Raw genomic sequence first — 23,456 nt, 5'->3', positions numbered from 1 at the left:
AGACCCCAAACTGTTCAACCAAACTGTTGGCAGTGTATAACACACACACACACACACACACACACACACACACATATATTCACACACATACAGTCATGGCCAAAAGTTTTGGCAGTGACATAAATTTTGTGATTTGCAAAGTTTGCTGCTTCAGTATTTGTAGATTATTTTTCCACATGATTCTATGGTATACTGAAAAACAATGATAAGCATATAAGTTTTAAAGGCGTTTATTGGCAAAAAATATAATGAGTCAATATTTACAGTGTTGACCCTTGTTCTTCATAACCTCTGCAATTCGCTCTGGCATGCTGGATAGTAGCTTCTGGGCCAAATCATGACTGATGCCGATCCATTCTTGCCTTATTAGTTTTCAGTTGATCACAATTTGTGGGCTTCTGCTTGTCCACTCGCCTTTTGAGGACTGACCACAGGTTTTCTATTGGATTGAGATCTGGGGAGTTGCCTGGCCACGTATCCAAAATTTCAATGTAATGATCTTCGAGCCACTTCTTTATCACTCTTGCTTTGTGACATGGTGCTCCATCACACTGGAAAATGCACGGATCATCACCAAATTGCTCATGGATCGTTGGAAGAAGTGGCTCTTGCAGGACGTTTTGATACCATTATTTATTCATGGCAGTGTTTCTGGGCAGAATTATGAGAAAGCCCACTCCCTTGGTTGAAAAGCAACCCCACACATGGATGGTCTCAGGATGCTTCACTGTTGGCACGTCACAGGACTCATTGTAGCATTCACCTTTTCTTCTCCGAACTATCGATTTTCCAGATGTCCCAAACAGTCGGAAGGGAGCTTTATCAGAGAAAATAACTTTGCACCAGTCTTCTGCTGTCCAATCCTTGTACTTCCTGCAGAATTTCAGTCTGTCCTTGACGTTTTTCTTGGAGAGAAGTGGCTTCTTTGCTGCCCTTCTTGACACCAGGCCGTTGTCCAAAAGTCTTGACCTCACTGTGTGTGCAGATGCTCTTACACCAACCTGCTGCCATTCATGAGCAAGCTCTGCACTGGTGGTGACACGATTCTGTAGCGGACTTCTCAGGAGAAGACGGTCCTGGCACTTGCTGGACACTCTGGGACGTCCTGAAGACTTCTTCACTGCAGTCGAACCTCTCTCCTTGAAGTTCTTGGTGATCCGGTAAATGCTTCTTTCAGGTGCAATATTCTTGTAGCAATTTCCTTGCATGTGAGGTCATTTTGATGCAAAGCGCTGATGGCTACACGTGTTTCTTAGGAGGTAACCATTGCTAACAAGAACACAATGATTGGAAGCTCTTCTTCCCTCCTTTTGTAGCAATCAGTCTGCTTTTACAATCTGTTTAGTATGATAGTGATTTCACCTGACTAGTACTCGTTCACACTTTCACATGTGCTGCTGATATGATTAGTCAATTAATGTTAGCTGGTCATTTTGTGTCAGGATCAAACAACAGTGAAATTTGTTTTGTTTGTTTTTTTGGTGAAAATAAATTTTTTTGGCCAATGAAGCTTTTAGCAATTATTTAAAATACATCTGATCACTCTACACAATAATCTAGAAACAATGTGACTGAACACCACAACAGCTTAAGCAGCGAACTTTGGCCATGACTTTATATATATATATATATATATATATATATATACATCATATCTAATGGTACTGAAAAAAGTATGAACACCTATGAGAAGTTTCAGGACATAATAATGTTTCATTTAACATGTATTTAAGTTTAAAAGTGGAAATGTTCCTTTTTTCAAAGATAATGGCAGGTTTAGTTTGTTTCTCATAAATCAGTGATTTATTTTATATGTAGAATATGAGTGGCTTAAAGCAGAACATAACATATTTCCGTGCACATTATTTAAGTCCATTTCCCACACAAATGATTTGAAGCTAAATTATTATGCCAGCTGGTGCCGTGTTGATTTATTTTGTGCTGAGAAATGACAGAATTATCTTGTGGAGTGGCAAGAGCCGAATGTACCCATACTAAATCAGCACATTGAATAATTGAACAGCGTTGAATGTGTTAAGAAAATTACCTCAGGATAAGTGGGAAGGCAATGCAAGCCTCCTTTTAAGGTGGGGAAAAAAGTACCGGCATACGTCGCAAATGATTCTCTACAGGGAATGTATCTTGACGTTGCCGCTGACACTCAGCTCTGTAGCTCGAATATAAATTTGGCACCAGTGTATTTTGGGTTTACAAAAATAGAGATTAATACTTCTTCCTCTCTTCCTTTTTCATTTTTACAAATCTCCACATTGCCATGGAAACTTAAAGCTGGTCCCCCAGAGACGAGGGGTCAACGTGCAGAGCGCTCGCAGGAAATGTCACACCCGCTTTAGCTCGCAACTCCACCATTCCTTTGCTATTTTAATACCGTAAGGAGGATAACACTATTGTACACAGCTGGTTGTCTAAAACGCCTCCTCTTTGAGCTCGGCTAGGTGTCCAGATGCTTCTGTCAGTCATTTCTTATCACTCCCATTATATCTGAATTGCCAAGCCCTTTGGACACCCGCAGAGTGAGCGACACCCGCATTATTAAACCCAAGAGCCGTCTCTGACTGACAAACCAAATAATGCCCGTTGCAGAGACTTAGATAAAAACCACGGGTGAATTCTATGAGCCAGTTTCAGCGGTTTCTCTTGTAAATACGCCCCAAATTTGGAGCAAATTAGAAATGTTGAGCTCACGGCACATTGGATTTACTTCATAGTTTTGCCTTTATATATCAGTGTATCTCATAGAAATCAATGTCTTTCTCCGTATTTCTGATTTATAGTGAATTTAATCGATATGGCCTGCATTATAAATGCAACTATACCACAGTAAGTCAGACCGGATAGATGCTGTAATTCGTAAAAGTTTGACACGGTTATGTGAGTGTCAGATGCGGTGATAATGAATGTTATGTCTTAAGAACCAGACTCGTATACACTAAAAAAAATCAATATCAATTACCTGGCTATTGGAAAAGTGTCAGAAGACAACCTTTCCATGTCCCATTTTTCCCCTCTCCTCTTTTTCCCTTGACCAACAAGTGATTGCTCTGTTGTTCTAGTGATAACGGCGGAACTCATCGGAAGGCTCTTTTTTTTTTCCTCGTGGCAGTAATTGCCGACTAACCTTGGGGTTGAGGAGTCGAAAGTAGAGGTGCGCTCATCAAGGTGGCTTCCCGTAAACAGATCTCTTGACAGAGCGTGATCTGAAATGACCTGTTTCTGCCTCCCCCGGTTTATTTATCCAACTGACAAGGTCGTCAGTTTATCAAACGCGCTTCCCAGCAGAAGGCCTACTGAGATATGGACACATGATCCATCTAAGTAACGCCAGGAGCTCTCTCACACCCCTCTTTAGGGTATTAGACCTCAACATAGATCAGCTCTTCACGTTTGGGTCAACCCTCGTGCCCCATTTGGAGGATAAAACGACCTATCTGGTCCTTCTGCTTCACCCCGCTACATAACCCTCCCTCTGGGTCCTCAGTAAATGTTTTTTAAAAAACATCACTGATGGAACACAACCTCCAGGTAGGTCAGAGAAGGCCAGTTAGTGCAAGAGAGTTGCAACCCGCTTAAATGCACTGTCCTGGGTCATATCTGCGAGCTTGTACAAATATGTAACATTATTTATGAGCTTTTGCCTTTACACTTGAGCTCCATTCACACTGTTAGCGATTCAAATGCTGCAGGTTGGCGAGTCTCTACTGGTGGTCATTGGTTGGCAGATTGTTCTGTGCTCCCGTTGATAGTTGGCGCATCACACTGCTGCCTATTTGCAAGAGTTTAACTCTTCTGAACTTAGAACGCCAGTGGTCACTGTCACTCATGATGCTGCCAATTGAAAATTTTATGAATTAGGTCGCTTTGTCTGCAAATCGCTGTCAGGATGAAAGCTCCTTTGCAGGAAACTCAAGAGAGATGAAGAAGCAGAGGGTGAGAGAGGGAGGTAATGGGATCAGGAGCTAAGACAAGTCAGATTTTAACCTGTCAGAATATGCACTGTATATTCTCTGAGAATATTTATAACAACATTTTTCTTTTAAAGGGGTCATATGATGTTGCTAAAAAGAACATTATTTTGTGTATTTGGTGTAATGAAATGTGTTTATGCGGTTTAAGGTACACATCTGAATATTTGGGTTGAAGTGTTCTGGAACAGTGTTGTAAATACAACTTAACCACTGATTTGTAGTTGTGTCCTCTTTTAGAAAACCAAACAAAGTAGTTTCGCTTTCACAACGAAACACAGCGTCACACACGGCAGGCTAGAGTGAGCGGAGGCCGGTGGCCGGCGGCCTAGAGTAAGCGGAGGCCGGCTTGAGTGAGCGGCAGTGGGCGGGCTTGCGGCAACCACATGTGACGACCCCGGGCTGGACTCTGCTTTGTCCAGAGTGGCTCACTCTGCGGTGATCCACATCGCGCAGTTGACGTATTTCCTCAGCGACCAGCACGGATCAGCTCCAGGCATGACGAAGCGGATATCGTCCTCTTTTGGAAGGCCAAACAAAGTAGTTTCGCTTTCACAATGAAGCACACAGCGCCTTCACGACATGGTGGCGGCAACAATACTACAGTGAGACCGATCCGGCAATCCACAGCGCGAAGTTGATGTATTTCCTCAGCGACCAGCACAGATCAGCTCCAGGCATGACGAAGCGGATATCTCCCTCTTTTGGAAGGCCAAACAAAGTAGTTTAGCTTTCACACCGAAACACACAGCGCCTTCACGACATGGTGGCAGCGGCAACAACAATACTACAGCGAGAATAAAAGTTACGCCTTCTTTCTTTGCCTGAGCATTTGGGCGGCGTTATGCAAATCTTCCCACATCGTGACGTAGACGTGAGGGCGTGTTAGAACGAGACGTTTTAGGTAGGTGTGGTTGACTCTTAACTGTTATAAAGAATATCTCTTTGGATTTGAGACTTTAGTCTTTGCAACTTTACAGATCTTCTTTATGCACCAAGAGCTTGTAACACTCCAAAGAGAAAGGAAAAATTTAAATCGCATCATATGACCCCTTTAATATTTTGCATACTTAAAAAATGTTTTCTATGTATTTTTTATTATTTATTTGTTCAAGGTTTATATATTACATCAGCACACCAGTAGGTGGCAACAAGTGAGCCATTCACTCAACTGAATTCATTTGGTCATAACATTGATTCATTCAGGAGTGCCACTTTTATTTTATTCTAATTTATCAGTTTTATAAAAAATATTATTACTATGTTGTTGTTGTTGTTCTTGTTTACACTTTTTATTATTCTGGTTTATATTTAGAATATTTTTACATTTATATTTAGACAATATTTTGATCATATATACCAGCAGAAAATTGCTAATTGTTTTATTTGTGAAAACAGGGATGGAATTCTTGTTACTTAAAATATTTTATTATTGATGGAATCATAATTACAATTTCCAATTTCCTAAATGTCCTCATTTTTGAACACAAATTGGTGAATAAAATATTCAGAGTAACAGGATATTTTTATTTCATTTTGTTTAAGACTGTTCTATTTGACCTAGCGTTAAGTGGAAGAAATTCTGAAGAGCGTGTTTAAGAGCTTGTTGAAGTTGATTCAGTGATGCTCTCAGACTACAAATGCCTCAACAAAGTCAACAGAATTTTTATTATTCCACTCATGCTTCCATTTCAGAAGCAAATGTTTTGAAATGAAAAAGAATATACTAACAAATATTAAGGTCATGTTCCTTCACGCATTACAAGATTTTGAGAATTATGCCTTTAGTATTGTCCCATTCTTACAATTTTTTTTTAAAAAAGAGACCCAAGAGGGGGCATTAACCAATTCATCAGTAAATAAATTATAATTTAGGACAATTCACAGAGCTTTCTGGCATAGACTTTTGGCCAACAGTCAACAAGTATTTAGCCTACACTGTCCAGTTTGTGATTTCCAGAGGAAAGCTCCTACAGGATGCCTCTAAATAATGCCTCCTATCTGTCTTCCCCAGCAAAACATAAAAGGGTATAATAGCTCGCTTTTGCCTCAGTGGCATAGTTGTCTTTGTACCAACTCTAAGTACACTTCTGGGGAGATTTGAGAATTCCCTGCAACATAGTGCCTCTCTATAAACTGCTCACCAGCGCTGTGTCATACATGCTTGTATCCTACTAAGAGATTTGCTGCAGTCCTTATTAGCTGTTACGAACAGGAGATGAGGAGACCAGCACTCAGGTTCATCTCGCTGGTGAATTATTGATAGGTCTTCGTTCGTTCAGGCTGGATGGTGGGTGCTGGTGTGCTTGTCCAAGAATAGATGCTCTCTGAGTATGTTGAAGACCACAGACTGCACCACCAACCTTAGGAATATCATCTGTTTGAACCCATCAATGTCAGAATGAATCTGTCAGGTTTGCTTACTCTGCTGAAGATATTAGCTTAGGAATTTTCATGCTAGCTTATACCGGTTAATGCTACTGCTGGTGGATCAGCGTAGCCAAATTTTGCTGGTTAAACAAGTTAAAAAGCCTGCTGGAGACATCAGAATACCCTGATGATGGAAAGATGAAGCTCAGATGTTGCTTAAGGAAACTTAAAGGAGTTTTAAATTTAGATATCAACTTTTACTTGAATGTTGCTTCTAACATTTTCTTAGCCGAAACAAAAATGGACACATATGCTGAATATTTGATCAACAGAAATGTTTGCATTTGTATTAAGATCTCTGTCTATTGTTTGCTGGTATCTTGGCAAACCTGAGCAGTTTGAAATATTTTTGAGAACTCGTCAGCAATTTTATCGGAACCATGTGAGATAAAAGAAGATAAAAGTGAGTCAGGGCATAACAGTTAGGTGATAAAATGATCTCAGGATAAAAACCTGAGAAATCAGTGACTTTCTGCTGGAATTGCTGTCTAAGAAAAACAATTGAGATATTGTGGTTTTTCATTGCTGGTGGCCTCACTTTGTTTTCTGACACCAGTATTTGAAATCCACACTCATCCTCCATATGTCAAAGTACTTTTCTCTGTAAGAATTGTCTGAACGTGTAAAGAGACAGGGAGAGAAGCGTTATAAAGAGATGGGCAAACAAATGTATCTCATAACTCATAAAACATCACCAACAGCTGCAAACGCAGGAGAGCTGCACAAAAGCAGGTCATTCCTTGATCTAGATAAGACAATGTGCTGGCCTATTTGTTGGTAGTCTCTGGAGGTAGGGTGCATAACGGAGGAGCCAGGGAGAAAGGGAAGAAGGGAAAAACGTCACCGCTATCATTGATAAACTGTATTTAACCTGCTTTGTTGTGACCTGCAATTGTTGTGTTCGTGATGTTCTGGTTTACTTTTTGTCTGTGATTATATATGTGCTACCATTCAAAAGTTTAGGGTTAGTTAAAAATGAATACTCTATTCAGCAAGTGTGCATTGATCAAAAGACAATTATTTTCAACGCTGATGAGAAATGTTTCTTGAGCAGCAAATCAGCATATTAAAATGATTTCTGAAGGATCATGTGACACTGAGCCGGAGTAATGATGCTGAAAATACAGCTTTGCCATTGCAGAAATAAATTTGATTTTAAAATATACTAAAATGAGAATTTTCAATATTTGTCAATATTTCACAATATTACTGTTTTTACTGTATTTTTATATTAAAAAAATAATAATAATAATAAGGCTTGGTTAGCGTAAGAAACTTTATTCAATATCATTCAAACTTTCTTACCAACCAAACTTTTAACAGAAATGTTCCACTAAGGTAAAAGATGTGTGACAGATGCTGAAGGCTTTCCACTAGATGTTGGAACATGGCTGCAGGGATTTTCTCGGCACTGAGGTCAGAAACTGATGTTCCAATTCATCCCAAAGGTATTCAGTGAAGTTCATGTCTGGGCTTTGTGCAGGCTAGTCAAGTTCTTCACACTCGGTAAACACATTTTACTAGTGCCATCCTATAACAGTGCCATGTGAAAAATCACTGAGCTGTTCGGTACACTCTATTCTACTGAAAATGCTTGTGTAAGAACATCGCAAGGGTGTATGCTTGATTTTATCTGCATGTTAGTGAAGCTCAAATAATATGTGATTGTCCATTTTGTGCTTGTGTGCAGGAAGCATCATATTTGACCATTGTATGTTTTACCCATTTTTTTCTTTTCTCTATTTTACAATGTTTTTACCAATTATTATGACATTTGCCACACTTCAACAGTGTTAATTAGAAATATATTATTTATTGGGGTCCCCCCAGAGTCATTAATGAAATCCACAGTTTGTGGAAATTGATTATTTATATTCAATGTTTAGTCCACACCAATTAAACATCTCTTCCCCCAAGCTATCACAGCTTTTCAAAATAGTACCATCTTATAATATGGCACCATGTTTTTATTTTCCTCCATCATTTTATTTTTTTATGCACACTCATAACATTATCTTGTATAATTTGCTTATAGCTCACTCCTTCTTGAGTATCGTGGATAGAATAATTAGAATGTCATCATGAATTAATGAAGCCCTCCCTATTTTTCTCCTTCATCCTCAAGGTCTCCACGTCATGCGTTTTATCTTTGACGATGTGTTTTTAAGACCCTTTTTGTGTGCATATGCACTACATGGTTTAAAGGCCGTTACTGTGCAAAGATCATTTCGTATTTGAATTTTTGAACTGATTTTTTCATTGACCTACATAAAAACAGGTGTTAAAATTTACATCGGTTTGATTTTGGTTCAAGGATCAGTATTTGAATATCATTTTAAATGGCTTATGGAAAATATCCCAGCAGTGTTAGACTTGTCCAAATACTTCTTCCAACAATTTTCTTTCTTTGTGGGCATTTCAGTGCCACTCTTATTCCTCTTAATACATGTTGACAGCAGTTTGTTGAAGGTGGGGATTTGAGATCTGACAAGACAAAGGAGTCTTAGCAATGTGCAAAGGCTGAAAAACCTTCAAAACTGTCCCAAAATTGCACTCTTTTCCTCTGAAACGGTCTCTGTAAGAACATCTAGATCGACTTGCATCACACACTTAAAATCTCTCCAGAAGTCTCAAGTCTTAAATATCTTCAAAACCTGTCGTCTTACTTTTATCCTGTCAAAAAATAAATTGCTTTTGTTGATTGTTGGTTTGAAGTCGCAGAAGCACTCTGAAGTAATATTATCATGTGTGTGTGTGTCTGTTTGCATTGCAGAATTGCTATATTGGAGATTGGAAGCCTTCGGATATCCAACGTCACCAAATCGGACGCTGGCACGTACACGTGTGTTGCCCGTAACCAGTTTGGCGAGGCCAGCAGCTCAGGGAATATGCTTGTTAAAGGTATTTGCTTCTTATTTTGGATGCGATTAATCGCGATTAATCATTTGACAGCACTAATTCAAACACATTCTGAAGTTAAGTACATTAGCTGCAGTTTTTAAGTCGAAAAGACAAACTTAAATCTTGGCTGGACATCCTTCAGTTTCAGATGTAATTCAAATTCTAATTCAACTTTCCATGGGGTTTTGCCAAATAATTTCCAACTTATTGGAAGAGACTAATTCTTCAGTTCTGAATTTTGCGCAACCCTGAAGATGGGAGTGTCTGGGCATTGCAGAAGGTTGTAAACCCACTGAAATAAATCACATATGTGATTAATTGTATCCTTATGCTTTAAGGGAAGGAATTAATTAAGGATGTTTTGAGCAGTCCGGACTCTCCTTTTTGATTTAATTCTGTTTTTCAATTGGATGGGATGCCAGCAGTACGTGAACCACCAACTGTTATTTGCTCAGAAAGTTGGCAAAAAATCATAATGAAGGTGAAGCAGACAGCACAACGACAAATTTAGCTTTAGTTACAGTATTTGGCGAAGGTCCAAATAAATGAGGAGAAGGGCTGTGAAAAAATAATATACCAAAATCACAGATACAGTGGGGAAAAAAAGTATTTAGTCAGCCGTATGTCTATGTGGTCAGGATTAGATTTTTCAGAGGTCGCCCAAGGTGGCTGAAGAACAGCGGCTAATTTGCTCTGTAATTTTTACTGAGGGATGAAATCAAAAGTGCAACTGTGAAACACGATTTTACCTAAACTCCTCAGGGAAAATTCCTTTTGTCCTAATAGTGCTTTTTCTTCATATGATAGTTCATTTATTTAAGATAAGTAGTAGGGCTGTGCGATATTGAAGAAAAATGCTATATGCGATAGCGCATAATGCGATATTCGATATGCGATACGATAATGCTTAAAGTGCCACATGCTCAGATGAAATGGTTTTACTCAGCTGTTATCATATATATATACAGTATATATATGGTTATTTGTATGTATGTATGTACCAAGAGTTCCTATAAAACCACAGCAAATTCCTTGTGTTTGCGCACACTTAAGTGGTGAATAAAGCTAATTCAGATTCTAATAAGAAAGCACTCCTACAACAACTTCTGAGAGTGAACGGTAGTGTTTTACTCGAGCGTTACCTTCTGACCAAATCTTAGATTGTCTGATTCGGTCTGATATCCTACAGCAGTGAGTGATTTTCTCTGTGTTTTATTCATGGCCCCAAATATTGCAAGCTGTAGCGATATGCGTATTGCAATATGTACATTTGCGATATTTCGATAATTTCGGTATATTGCACAGCCCTAATAAGTAGCATTCTGGCCACCACCCTGTATCATTTTATCTTTACAGATCATACACAAAAATAATTAGACTCCTTACTGATGCACAACCCAGCTTTTTCATGCACATCTATCAGAAGCACTTAGTAAAAGAGTTTTCCAACCATTTTAAAGTCCTTAACCAACATTCAGGAGGTTCATTTTAATGTGATCCTGCAGAAAGCAAAGTTACGGGTCTATAAAAACCTCTGCATTTAAAGTTATTTTAAAAGTGAACAATTTCTCAAACCGCAGGGTTTCTTGTGCCTTAAGTGTGACGTTTTAGTCTACTTTATTAACCTTTGTCAACCATTAATCAACCCTAAATCATTGCATGTCAAGAGGAGATCCATCAAAAACTCAATAAATATTGAATCCCCTTAATTTTATATTCGTATATATTATGTTATCAAGATATTGACATGACGCAGGGCAACATGGTGTGAGTAAATGTCATTTATAGATAGATGGACTGGGTCAAAGGACCTTAAACACGATTGATAGATAGATTAATTGATGCTGGGCGCTTTTCACTTGCCAAACATGTCAACTGAAGTGATACGCCACTGGCAGCTGTATGTCAGCCAGCCTCCATTTTATCTCCATCAGTGTGTCAGATGGGTGTACACATGCTGCATCAGCAAAGATAATTATACCATACGGTCAAAGCTACTGGTGACAACTTTTGAGGGAAGCAGAAACCTTGTGTTCTGCAAAAACACAATCTCATTAGTATTTGTATTTGTTTGTACACATATAAATGTAATCTAATTGGTACTGTATGGATAGCTTCTAAAATGTTTATTATTATATGTGAACTTTATAGACAATTTAATTCATTTTAAGCTTGTTCACCTGATTGGACCTGCTTTATTCTTCTCTGTAAAAATAAATTGGAAAATGTATTTAAATTAATAAATGGAAATGTATGTAGAGTAAAACATATGTGTATGTATATACAGTATATATATATATTTTTTTTTTTTTTTTTTTCAGTAATTCCAGGTTTTTTACAAAGGGTTTACATTTTACATACATTGTTGTTGTATGAATCTGGCCAAAAAAAAAAAAAAGCATGTGTACGTTTGAACTAGGGACCTGCGCGGGACGGATTTTTCAGTCCCGCTCCCGCCCGTTCCCGCAAGATTCTGTCCCGCGCCCGCCCGCTCCCGCAAAAATATATCTTATCTGGTCCCGCTCCCGCCCACGACATTCATGTTTTGTCCCGCTCCCGCCCGCAAAAGCCCGCATAAAAGTAATCTATATAGATTGTTTTAAGTACATTGAAGAAATTTACATGAAATGGTTCTGTAACATCTCCTAAGCTCCACAACATCCCAGCATAAACATAACAAACTACTACCGATAAAATATTAGTTATTTAGACTAAGCATCAACATTCACAACCACTGTTGTTTTTTACGGAAAGCAAGCATGGGCTGCTGCGTGCATGATTTGGCATGGCAGATTGCGAGCAGCACACTTCCTTTATTATCTAAAAAGCTGACATCTCAGTTAATCGCGATCTCATAAAGCTCTGTTATAACACTAAATATACTAAATATATGCACAATGAATCTTTCAGTGTCTAAAATGAGAGGATTCGTGAGCACGCAATTTCAGCACTGTGGTGAGTAGATTCTAACTTGATCACCTCTGATTGGCCATTGCGTTCCAGAAATCAACAGCTGAGTCTGTGATTGGCTACATTATAAATGGAAACTAGGCTGTGTCTAGCTTGCGCGTTAATCATTTTAATGTTAATATTAGTTGTTCTTTTTGCTTTAGTGCAACAGATAAATAACAATTTATATGTTTTAGACACTTTATGTTTAGATAATTTCTATTTTGCGGGAGTCCCGCGAATAATTTTATTCTCCCGCATCCCGCACACACACGAGTCTCTTCCCGCCCACACCCGCACTCGCCCATCAAGAGTTGTCCCGCGCCGCACCCTGTTGCGTTGGGTCCCGCGGTGCTCCCCGTAGTCCACAATCCACGTGTTTGTTCTTGTTCTAAGTTTAATGTAGTTTTCTCCCTCCAAAAACCAGTCCGACATAAAAACAAACCTGTTGTTACTGAGCTCGCTGTCATGTTTACTTAAAGGTTCAATCCATTTTTGTTTCTGTCCGCACACGTTAGTCTTCTCTAAGGCCTTCAGACACCAGCTCAACAGCTCTCTAATAAAGCTCCTTGAAGGTAGCTCTCCTTTTAGTGGTTGCTATAGTGACCGCTTTGATTGTTTCATTTGCCCTTTTTTAAGATGCAAATGTCTTTTGTATGAGTCATATCATAATTCATTAACGCTGCTGATTCCTCTATATTTAGCGTTGATCCATAAGGCTGCCTGGTGTAAATGTTTTCCATAGGGGAAAACGGTGAACACATTTTGTGTTGTAACACAACATCTGTGTCTCGGTATTTGATGTAATATATTCCCTAATGTAATAGGAATGTTATAAATTTGTTTGAGTGAAAATGTGAAAAATCTGATAATTTTACCTAAATTGGTGTCACTTATGATGCATTCATTAATTAGTAATATAGTGTAATTATATATTGCTTATTGTAATATTTAAAAAATATACAGTATGTTTATATTTGTATATATTTATAAACATTTTTATCATTTGCAGTACACATTTATACCACTTTATAATTTTTATTGTTTTTATACTTTTTACATTTACCACGTGAGCTGTTACTAATATATACTGTATATATATATATATATATATATATATACTGTATGTGTGTGTGTGTGTGTGTGTGTGTGTGTGTGTGTGTGTGTGTGTGTGTGTGTGTGTGTGTGTGTGTATGCATGTATATGCATTTACTATAATAAATTTGTTTATAGCCCCTGAATATTATATTTTTAAATAAACAAAATGGTATATTATGAACAATTTATTTTTATTATTTACAGTAGTCATTTATATCAGACATTTTTTAACATGTAGATGAAAACCTTGCATGTTATACAGTATATGAAATCCATTAACATAATCACAAATCCAATTATAGTTTATAGTAAGCTCAAAATTGTTTTTGTGCTGTAAATCCTTTATATTTTAACACATCTCAGGAGGGTGGTGGGTATGTATTACCCCTGTAGCTCATTTTTAATTAGTTAAACTGTCAGTAGTATAACGCTCCCTGGTACCAAAATGCCTATTTAGTCAATCATAAATCAGATATTTGTTAATGCAAACAAATCGTTTGTTTTCTCTGCCAGTTACTTGTAAAATCTTAATTCGTCTGTGTTCCCAAAGACTGGTTAATAATTAAAAAATGAATTACTTGCATTATAGATGATATACGGTTGCGGTCAGACTAGCTTAAACAGAGAGAGAGATGGATGAGTATCTTATAAGTCTTTTATGTTGAGTCTCTGCTCCATGCTTTCATCGAAAGACCCTCTTTTTTTCTCACTAGCGCAAGCGAGTGTTGTACAGTCACGCAATTTTTCACTTTCTAACACTGACATATTTAATTAATCAAAAGTGAAATTCTTTAATCTGGAGATATTTAATTTAAGAATGAAACTCCACAGATAATTTCCCATCGTGAAGGTTGAAAAGCTGGCTCGCAATTATTATTATCCATCTCTAAAAACAGAATTATCTCTTGAAAGGATGTTTTATTTCTCATTTGTGGGACTTGGATTTCACACTCAAGCAAAAACTGCTCTTTCAACTCAAAGCCGAGTCAAAAAAGAGCCTAACAGGAAGGTGATTGGCTCTCAGCCCGCCTCATTACTTTGAGTCACCGTCTGCCCCGTGTGTGTTGTTTGTGTGTCGCATCATCTCGCACCTTTTATTCCATTATTTCTCTTCATTAACGCAGTCCTGAAACATGTCCGCTCTGTCATTATTGATGGCATTTATCCAGACACTTTGTAATGCGTCTGAGGATGGGGAGCGGCCCATTAAATTGGTTATCAATCAGCCTCCGGAGAAAGATGCATCTTTTTTCTATCTGGATGAATTGCATGATTATCTTCAGATTTATTTTTGGAAGAAAGCATCACCGGCGTCTATTTGACACCCACCCTGAGAGTTTGATCTGGATTGTGCATCAATGCATCCTTGCTGACGTACAAATGTTCCCCTATATGATCTAGCACCTAACTGCCACTATCAATAAGGCTCTGAGACTAAGACAGGGACATTTACATCTGCAATTTCATTTAGGAGTGGAAACCTGGTTTGCTCGTGTACATCAGCATCTGCCGTAGCCCTTATGGGAGATGACAGTGGTTTATTTAAATTGACTGCGGTGATATGAGGGCTGAAAAATACCTGTCACATTAGATTCCCACTGGATAAGTGGCACGTAAACCCTCCCAGCAAACAGCGGTTGGAAACCGAGCATTGTGTCAGCCCTGGTGATGTCCCAATCATCAGAACGCTGAGAGGATATTACCCAGATTAATTAGTCTTAATTAGAAATTGGTTTTGCTGGACAGAGATTAACTGAGGATCAAATCATGTGTTTGGATGTTGGACAATGATATCAGAGCTGGTGAGAGATCATCCTCGTAATAAGTTCCCTCGCTGTTGCATGCGACGTTCACAATTAACCCATCAGCACCTTGTCATTTAAAGCTGCAGTGAATGCACTGAAACATAATCAAAAAATAAATGTTGATAACAGTTGTAGTATAGTGGTATGATATATTGCTTGTTGTTATAGTTTAAAATAAATAATAATGAATGTTTTTATAAACATTATAAAGTCTATATTAAACTTAATATTAAAATAGTATATATATTTTTTTATTTGCAGTACACATTTATACCACTTTAATATTTTAGTTTTTTTTTTTACTTTTATCACCACTACTATTACAACTTATTCTTTATATAATTTATTTTAATGTTTATTATATTGTATTATATTATATTATAGTATTAAAAATAATTAATAATTACAACTTTATTTTACATTTAATTTTTACTGTATTGTTGCATATTTGACAATTTAATAAATTTTGACTGAAATCATTTTTAGTTAAGGCTTTTATAATTGTCATGTTATATTATATTATTTAAAATAATTAATCATTACAATTTTTTTATATTTATTTTACTTTCACTTTTTGCTGTATTGTTGCATATTTGACAATTAAGTTGAATAAATTCAGGCTTTTATAATTGTCTTATTATTATACTGCATTATATTATATTAAGTGTTTAATATTCATTTTACTTTCAGTGGTGTTCAGTAAAGTTCTATTATCAGCTAGTACTGTTTTGCTGTGTTGTTGCACATTTGACAAGTAATTGTTCATTTTGACTGAAGTCATGTTCATTAAAGGCTTTTATGATTGTGATTTGGTGGAATTTCACCCAAGGCTCTTTTGAAAAACGACTAAATCTTTCTCAGATTGTGCACATATCCAAGAGGCTCTATTTCAATTATTACTTTGTGATGTTTTCAACCCGTGTTGTCTGAGTACGAGCTTCAAAAAAGGGATTGCAAGATCCACAAGGTTATCGCGGAGGGTGGAAACTCAATTGGAAGAGGTTGCAGTGGTCAGGTCTTTTGTCAACTTTCTTTTGGTGTGATTTTGCAGAGGTATTGGAGTGAAGATAAGGAGCCCTGGTCATTTCTAAACTGCCTTTGGAGTGTGCATGAAGAGAGGAAAAACACATGGAGAATGGAGACAGATATATAACAGATTTTAGTATGGTATAGATTTTATTTGTTGGTCAAGAATCTTAAGAATCATGTCAAGTACTCTTATATTTTTTGTAGGCGCTGTGGTAATCATGTGGACGAAGCTCGTGACATTTCCTGATCCTGTTCCCTCCTTTTCGCCCCATTGTTCTCTCCACTGAGTCTCTAAATACTGAAATGGAAAATGGACAAAATAAAAATGCTTATCTATATTGTACTGTTAAAACACAAATTCCTGTCTAATTTAAAAGTAAATTCATTTACCATAGGCAGTCAATTGTCATCTTCAGTGATGTAGTTTTGTCGTGTCTTTTGAGTTTTATTAAACCACCTGTGGAACAAAATGATGGCAGCTTAAAGTTTACCATAAAACACACAGAAATCATTCACTTTTAGTTGTTTTATCTCGTTTTACACAAACTAGATCAGTTCTGCATGACAATATCTTTTTTTTTTTCTTTTTTTTTAGTTCGCTTCTGTGGTGGCTTTTTTATTGCAGAAGAAGAGCATGTTTAAAATACTTTCTGCTCCAAGTTTGTTATGGAAGTTCAATATAACTATTATATATTGCATATTTTATTATGAATTTTACAGAATTTGACAGTATCTTAACCACTCATACTGAAAAATATTTTATATATTGCCTTTTCTATGTTATGCTGTTGTTGTTATACAGTATAAATAATAATATTGTTAATTTATCATTATTATTAATATTATATAATATACGTGACCCTGGACCACAAAACCAGTCATAAGGGTCAACTTTTTGAAATTGAGATTTACACATCATTTGAAATAATAAACTTTCCATTGGTGTATTGTTTGGTATGATAGGACAATATTTGGCCGTGATGCAACTATTTGAATATCTGGAATCTGAGGGTGCAAAAAATCTACATATTGAGAAAATTGCCTTTAAATTTGTCCAAATGAAGTCCTTAGCTATGCATATTACTAATCAAAAATTAAGTTTTGATATATTTACAGTAGGACATTTACAAAATATCTTCATGGAACATTATCTTTACTTAATATCCTAATGATTTTTGGCATAAAAGAAAAATTGATAATTTTGTCCCATACAATGTATTGTTGGCTATTGCTACAAATATACTCGTGCAACGCATGACTGGTTTTGTGGTCCAGGGTCACATATGCACTATGGCTTTATTGTTTTATGTAATATAGTAGGCTATATGTCATTAATTTGTAGAGCTTCTTGTAAACATTACTTACTAAAAAAAATCATACTTAAAATCAATGACAAGGTTGCAGGTGTTTTTTTGCTAATAGTTTGACCTTGTTTGAGTTTGATTTCTTGTCTCTAGCCTCAGCAGGCGCCTGTTGCACAGATCTACACATTGGCTTTGCTCAATTGCTTTTGTGCCAGATCATTGCAAGCCTCCCAGAACACTTGACCTGTATGAGACTGCAATATTCAAGTAGAAATATCAGAGACAGGCGAATACCACGTAGTCTAGCTCTAGGATACTTCCACAGACCATTTAACCATGCTCTGTCATTCTATAGTAGTGTTTTTCTGTTCCTGTCATCTTCCTTCTATCACTATGAAGCACGGTGTTAGCAATATAGATGATGCTGCATTCATTCAAATCTGTGTACACACTTTTGAGGTCGTTGATGTTTCTCTTCAAGAAAAATTCGGTCTGAAAGCTTCCACAGGTTGCCCTGTTAACGCATAGGGTCTCGTCCTCTCTCGACAGCTTTAATGACAGACAGTAACAGTAACAAGGTATTATGCAAGACGGATATCACCCAGATTACGCCAACGAGAGCTTGAGGGCGTCAGGTCTTTTAAACGAGGTTATCTATGCAATCTGTCACAAATGATGATGGAGCAGGGTAATAAGAGGCATTTTCTCCAGTTCTACAACCTCGAGAGTCAGACAGCAATGTCAGCTTTGCCTTGAATGAATTCTCAGGTTTGACTTCAGAGATTTTCTTGCCACTGTTCAGGGCTGCGGAGACCAGCTTCGCCCAACTCTGGCCCGAAGTGCAAATTTACGCTTTCCCTCATTGAGGTGCATTCCATCCATTACGACTACAATAGGAAGTATTAATAGCTTCTTGTTGGCTTACAATGGTAATTTTTCACCTGTTCGGCTCAGGCCGATGCTTGTGTAAATATAGACCTTAGAGAAATCCGCCTTGTTTGGAGACCCCAAGCCACTTCCACGCAAAAGAACAAAGGGAGCCGAGGGACATCCGTCTACTGCAAGAGACGGCAAACAATAACATGAGAACATTACAAGGAGAAAATGATGAAAGTGGCGAAGGTATCGGGGATGGAAAAAAGGTACATTATTCAACGAATCCTCCAACAAGTGCCGTTCCTGCAGGAGAAGAGCGAGTAACATGCACTCTTCTGGGCTTCAAGGCGAGTGCTGTTGAATTCTGAATTAAATTGCCAGGCTAAGAGTTGACAGTAGAATACCAGGCAGTGGTGTATTGTCATCCCATTGTGTGAATCTGACAGACAGTCGGAGAGGGATCTCATCCAAACAATAAAAGAAGCGAGCCTCATCCGACGGCCCCTCATTGTGTTCCGCACAAAACCCTTAGCAGTGCACCTGTTAGCTTTGCCTTTCCAGTTTGATATCAGTCGAGATGGGGAAAGGTTGTTTCATGTGTTGTAGACATGTAATTCTAGAATTGAATCCTCATACATAGATTGGAGCTCGTGCCTGGTGCTTTCTGCATAAATTTGCGCTCGTCTGGGGTATCGTTCACCGTGCTTAATTTAGTCCGACGGACGCTTCAGCAGAATACACACAGCGCCGTCAAGAGGCACTAAAGCGAACTGCAGCGGATTTTTTGCACTTGTTCTGCACAAGGCTGCGACTCTGAAAGTGGAGGAGCAGGCATGCTTGTCGTGTTCCCTAGTGGAATGGCATCAGTCTCTGTGTGAACTGAGACTTGGAAAGAAAGTGCCGGGGCTGCTGGTGTGTTATCTGTTTTTCGGAGTAGTGCATTCTGGGAGAGCAGATGTGACTTTAGGGGCTTAGCAGAGATCAGACAGTGACACATGGTGGAGCTCAGGGACTGTTCATGGGATATTCACCTCTCAGTCCATCCTCAGATATTGGCCTGCAAGCTGACCGCCGTTTGTCATGGAGCTCTGAACTATCTTACTTTTAAGCAATGTTCATTTGTAGTTTAAAAAAAAAAAGGTTATTTTTTTATAAAATAATTACACGGTATGCTGGTTGATTAATTTAATTAATCATAATTAAAGTTGATTTTTTTCTTTGAAAATCCCCCAAATTGGGATAACTGAAAGACATTATTATGGCAGATGAGTAAATAATTTAATATACACTAGAGTTCAAAAGTTTGGGTTCACATGGTGGAGCTCAGGGACTGTTCATGGGATATTCACCTCTCAGTCCATCCTCAGATATTGGCCTGCAAGCTGACCGCCGTTTGTCATGGAGCTCTGAACTATCTTACTTTTAAGCAATGTTCATTTGTAGTTTAAAAAAAAAAGGTTATTTTTTTATAAAATAATTACACGGTATGCTGGTTGATTAATTTAATTAATCATAATTAAAGTTGATTTTTTTCTTTGAAAATCCCCCAAATTGGGATAACTGAAAGACATTATTATGGCAGATGAGTAAATAATTTAATATACACTAGAGTTCAAAAGTTTGGGTTTGGTAAGATGTTTTTGAAAGAAGTCTCTTGTGCTCACCAAATATTAATACAGTTTAAAGCAGTTTTGGAGTAATGATGCTGAGTTTTCAGAAATCATGCTAATATAATGATGTCCTCCTCATGCAATACTTGTTTTTTATTATCAATGTTGGAACAGTTGTGCTGCTTAATATTCCTTGATGAATAGAAAGTTGAAAAGAACAGCATCTATATGAAATAGAAATCTTTTGTAACATTGTAATTGTCTTTACTGTCACTTCTTGACCAATTAAATGCATCCTTGCTATATAAAAGTATTAATTTCTAGAAAAAAAAACGTACTGACCCTAAACTTGTGAATGGTAGTGGCTTTAGAAGTTGATAACGGTACCTTTTGAAATCTTGTTTTTCAGAGCCAACAATCATTACAACAGCTCCCAACACGCTGGACGTGACCGTCGGTGAGAGCATCATTCTTCCCTGCCAGGTGTCTTACGATCCCTCTCTGGAGCTCAAATTCACCTGGTTTTTCAACGAGCAGCTCATCCACTTCGGCAGCCACGGAGGATACTTTGAAAAAGTTGGCGGAGTAAGAAGAAAATGATTACAAATACCCTACTCAGTGATTTAGATATTTATACCACATCCAGAAGTAATACTGGGATTACCAAGATAAAGTGAATCGTTTTTGGCTGGTCATGTGATCTCATCATGACAGTCACCATAAAGTGTGACGACCCTTAAATAAAATAACATAAAAATCTAAGTTACTAAACAAAGCCATAGTTTGTTTTTAATTAGTCATTTTACTCTCTTTTAAAAATACTACAAACTAATACAGTGTCTGTTAGCTGGTACCTGGTTCAGGGAGCCAGACAGTATTCACTTCACATACACATATGCAAATTTATAGAAACTGTAATTGGTCATATATTATACTTAAGGTATTCATATCGAGTACTTTCAACTGAATTCTTGGGGGGAAACATTTAATCCTTTCATTAAATTCCACAGTTTTGAGTTTGTGAATTTATGATAAGAGATTTTCCCATTATATGTGCAGCCACTGACAACCCCATTCTGTATTAATCTAGAATATAATTAGGCTTCCCTCTCAGTGATGTGAATTACAGCACTTGTACAGTCACATGCGTTTCTTTTCAAAAATCCTTAAAACATTATAACAGTGTCCACAAATGTAACCCTGGTCCACAAAAGGGTCTTTTTTTTAAATTGAGATTTATACATCATCTGGAAGCTGAATAAATAAGCTTTCCATTGATGTATAGTTTGTTAGGATAGGGCAATATTCAATAATAGGACAAAATATGGAGAAAATCGCCTTTAAAGTTGTCTACATGAAGTTCTTAGCCATGCATATTACTAATCAACAATTCAGTTTTTATATATTTATGGTAAGAAATTTACAAAATATCTTCATGGAAGATGATCTTTACTTAATATCCTAATGATTTTTGGCTTAAAAGAAAAATTGATCATTTTGACCCATACAATGTATTGTTGGCTATTTCTACAAATATACTCGTGCGACTTACGACTGTTTTTGTGCTCCAGGGTCACAAATCAGCACGAAATCAGCATATTGGAATGATTCTGAATGATCATGTGACACTGAAAACTGGAGTAATGATGCTGAAAATTCAGTTTTGCCATCACAGGAATAAATTACATTTTAAACATTAAAATTAAAACATTGATGTAACACTTGCTGTATTTAATCAAATAAATGTAGCCTTATTAAGGATTAAAGACATCTGTCAAAAAAAAAAATTCTTATCAATACTTGTGAACAGCGGTGTAAGTACATTTTAAAACAAATAATGACAAGCTAATTAGACATAGAAATAAGCATAGGAGAAATAACTTTATTTAAATAAGAAAAAATCCTTTCTCTATACCCAAACTGTAATTCCTTACCATGACTTTGATCTTTCTCTTTTAGCAGCACTCGGCAGGTGACATCATGATCCGGAACATTCAGCTGAGGCATGCTGGGAAATACACGTGTGCTGTGCAGACCAAGGTGGACAGCAGCTCCATCGCGACCGACCTGGTTGTCAGAGGTGAAAATGCTTTAAAACCCATACAGCCCATTCACATTGTACATATCACATTTTATATATACAGACATAATCTTCTGCACACTGTGACTATTGAATATTACACGTCGATCATAAAAACGTACTGGATACAGTGTTACAGACTGTTAAACAAGCCCTTGAAGCAATGTAAGTATTTACCAAACGGAGGAAAGATGTGCTGGTTTTCCTGCTTTAGCAAAAATTACCCATAAAAAATGAGACATAATCTAATTAGGGCTTTTAAGCCAGTGAAAACATGTAGCTCAGAGTTAACCAGCTGTACTGCTATGCTTTAGGCGGCCGTTTATATGCAGCCTAGAAGCGTGACAACTTGTGTGTGTGTGTGTGTGTGTTTCTGGTTTGCATGGCTGTCTTCTGTCTCAGGTCCCCCCGGCCCCCCTACCAGCATCCATGTGGAAGAAATCACAGATACCACTGCCACTCTCTCCTGGAGGCCTGGTCCTGATAATCACAGTCCAATTACTGCCTACACCATCCAGGCTAGAACCCCTTTCTCCCTCGGCTGGCAAGCTGTTAGCACAGGTGGGGCTTCTAACCAGCCTTCACTGATCAAAACATTTGGTGCATAGTTTCCTATTTTCGCCACCCTGCTTTTTCCTCTCCTATTATGTAGTGAGATTTTCATCTTGTTTCATTGTTTTTGTATGTTTGTTTATTTTTGCTTTTCATGCCTTGCTAAACTGCATTTGTGAAATGACTGTTTTTTTCTACATGTAATTTGCTTTGTCTTTAGCTTGAAGCAGAGAATCCAAAAATGTTTAGCGAAATGTTGAGGCTGCTCTTTTCCATACCATAAAAGTGGTATACATGGGCCATCAAGCTAAATAAATGACTAAAGGTATCATGATAGTACCATAAAATGCCATATGACTCATGTGCCGAACTTTTGAAAGCTTTCGATAAATTTATGCAAGGAAAAAAATGTAATCTAATTAACATATATCAAAGTCCCTTTCAAGGAAAGTCTGTTCACTCAGTGACCATATTTGTTACTCCTCATGCTGCAGCTCATACAACACCAAGTCTCATCTAAATGAATGGGGGAATCCTGAAATTTCAATTTGAACTTACAATTAAATTACATATTTCAAATCAGCAACAAAATCTGAAATGAACTGCCCCATCATGAATGTTGTTTCTTCAGACTAGACCAGCCAATGCGTATGCACAATCACAACGCACTTATGACTGCGCATGCGCTTTGGCTGGTCTAGCCTCAGGTTTCTATGGAAACCGGAGCTTCTAAGGCTGCTGCAGTGATGCAATGACTTTACCAACCAGTGATTGGCTCATTCATTTAGAAGGCGGGACTATTCCGCAATATTGCATGCTGCAGTTTCTCCCGTTCATAA

At 37.5% G+C, this 23,456-nt stretch overlaps 1 protein-coding gene across 1 annotated transcript in view; it reads left to right on the top strand.

The window, feature by feature from the left end:
• The window catches only part of cntn4 (contactin 4), a 141,781-nt gene that overhangs the window by 111,168 nt on the left and 7,157 nt on the right, over window positions 1-23,456 (top strand). Inside the window, exons 12-15 of the mRNA XM_016238920.1 lie at window positions 9,187-9,314; window positions 20,395-20,570; window positions 21,945-22,065; window positions 22,468-22,626. Of these exons, the coding sequence (XP_016094406.1) occupies window positions 9,187-9,314; window positions 20,395-20,570; window positions 21,945-22,065; window positions 22,468-22,626 (584 nt within the window). The remainder of the gene's footprint in view (window positions 1-9,186; window positions 9,315-20,394; window positions 20,571-21,944; window positions 22,066-22,467; window positions 22,627-23,456) is intronic.

Source organism: Sinocyclocheilus grahami, unplaced genomic scaffold (assembly GCF_001515645.1).
Source record: "Sinocyclocheilus grahami isolate Dianchi unplaced genomic scaffold, SAMN03320097.WGS_v1.1 scaffold551.1, whole genome shotgun sequence".
NCBI classification, from domain to species: Eukaryota; Metazoa; Chordata; class Actinopteri; order Cypriniformes; family Cyprinidae; genus Sinocyclocheilus; species Sinocyclocheilus grahami.
Note: the sequence above shows the minus strand (reverse complement) of the source record. Positions and strands in the feature narration are given on the sequence as shown.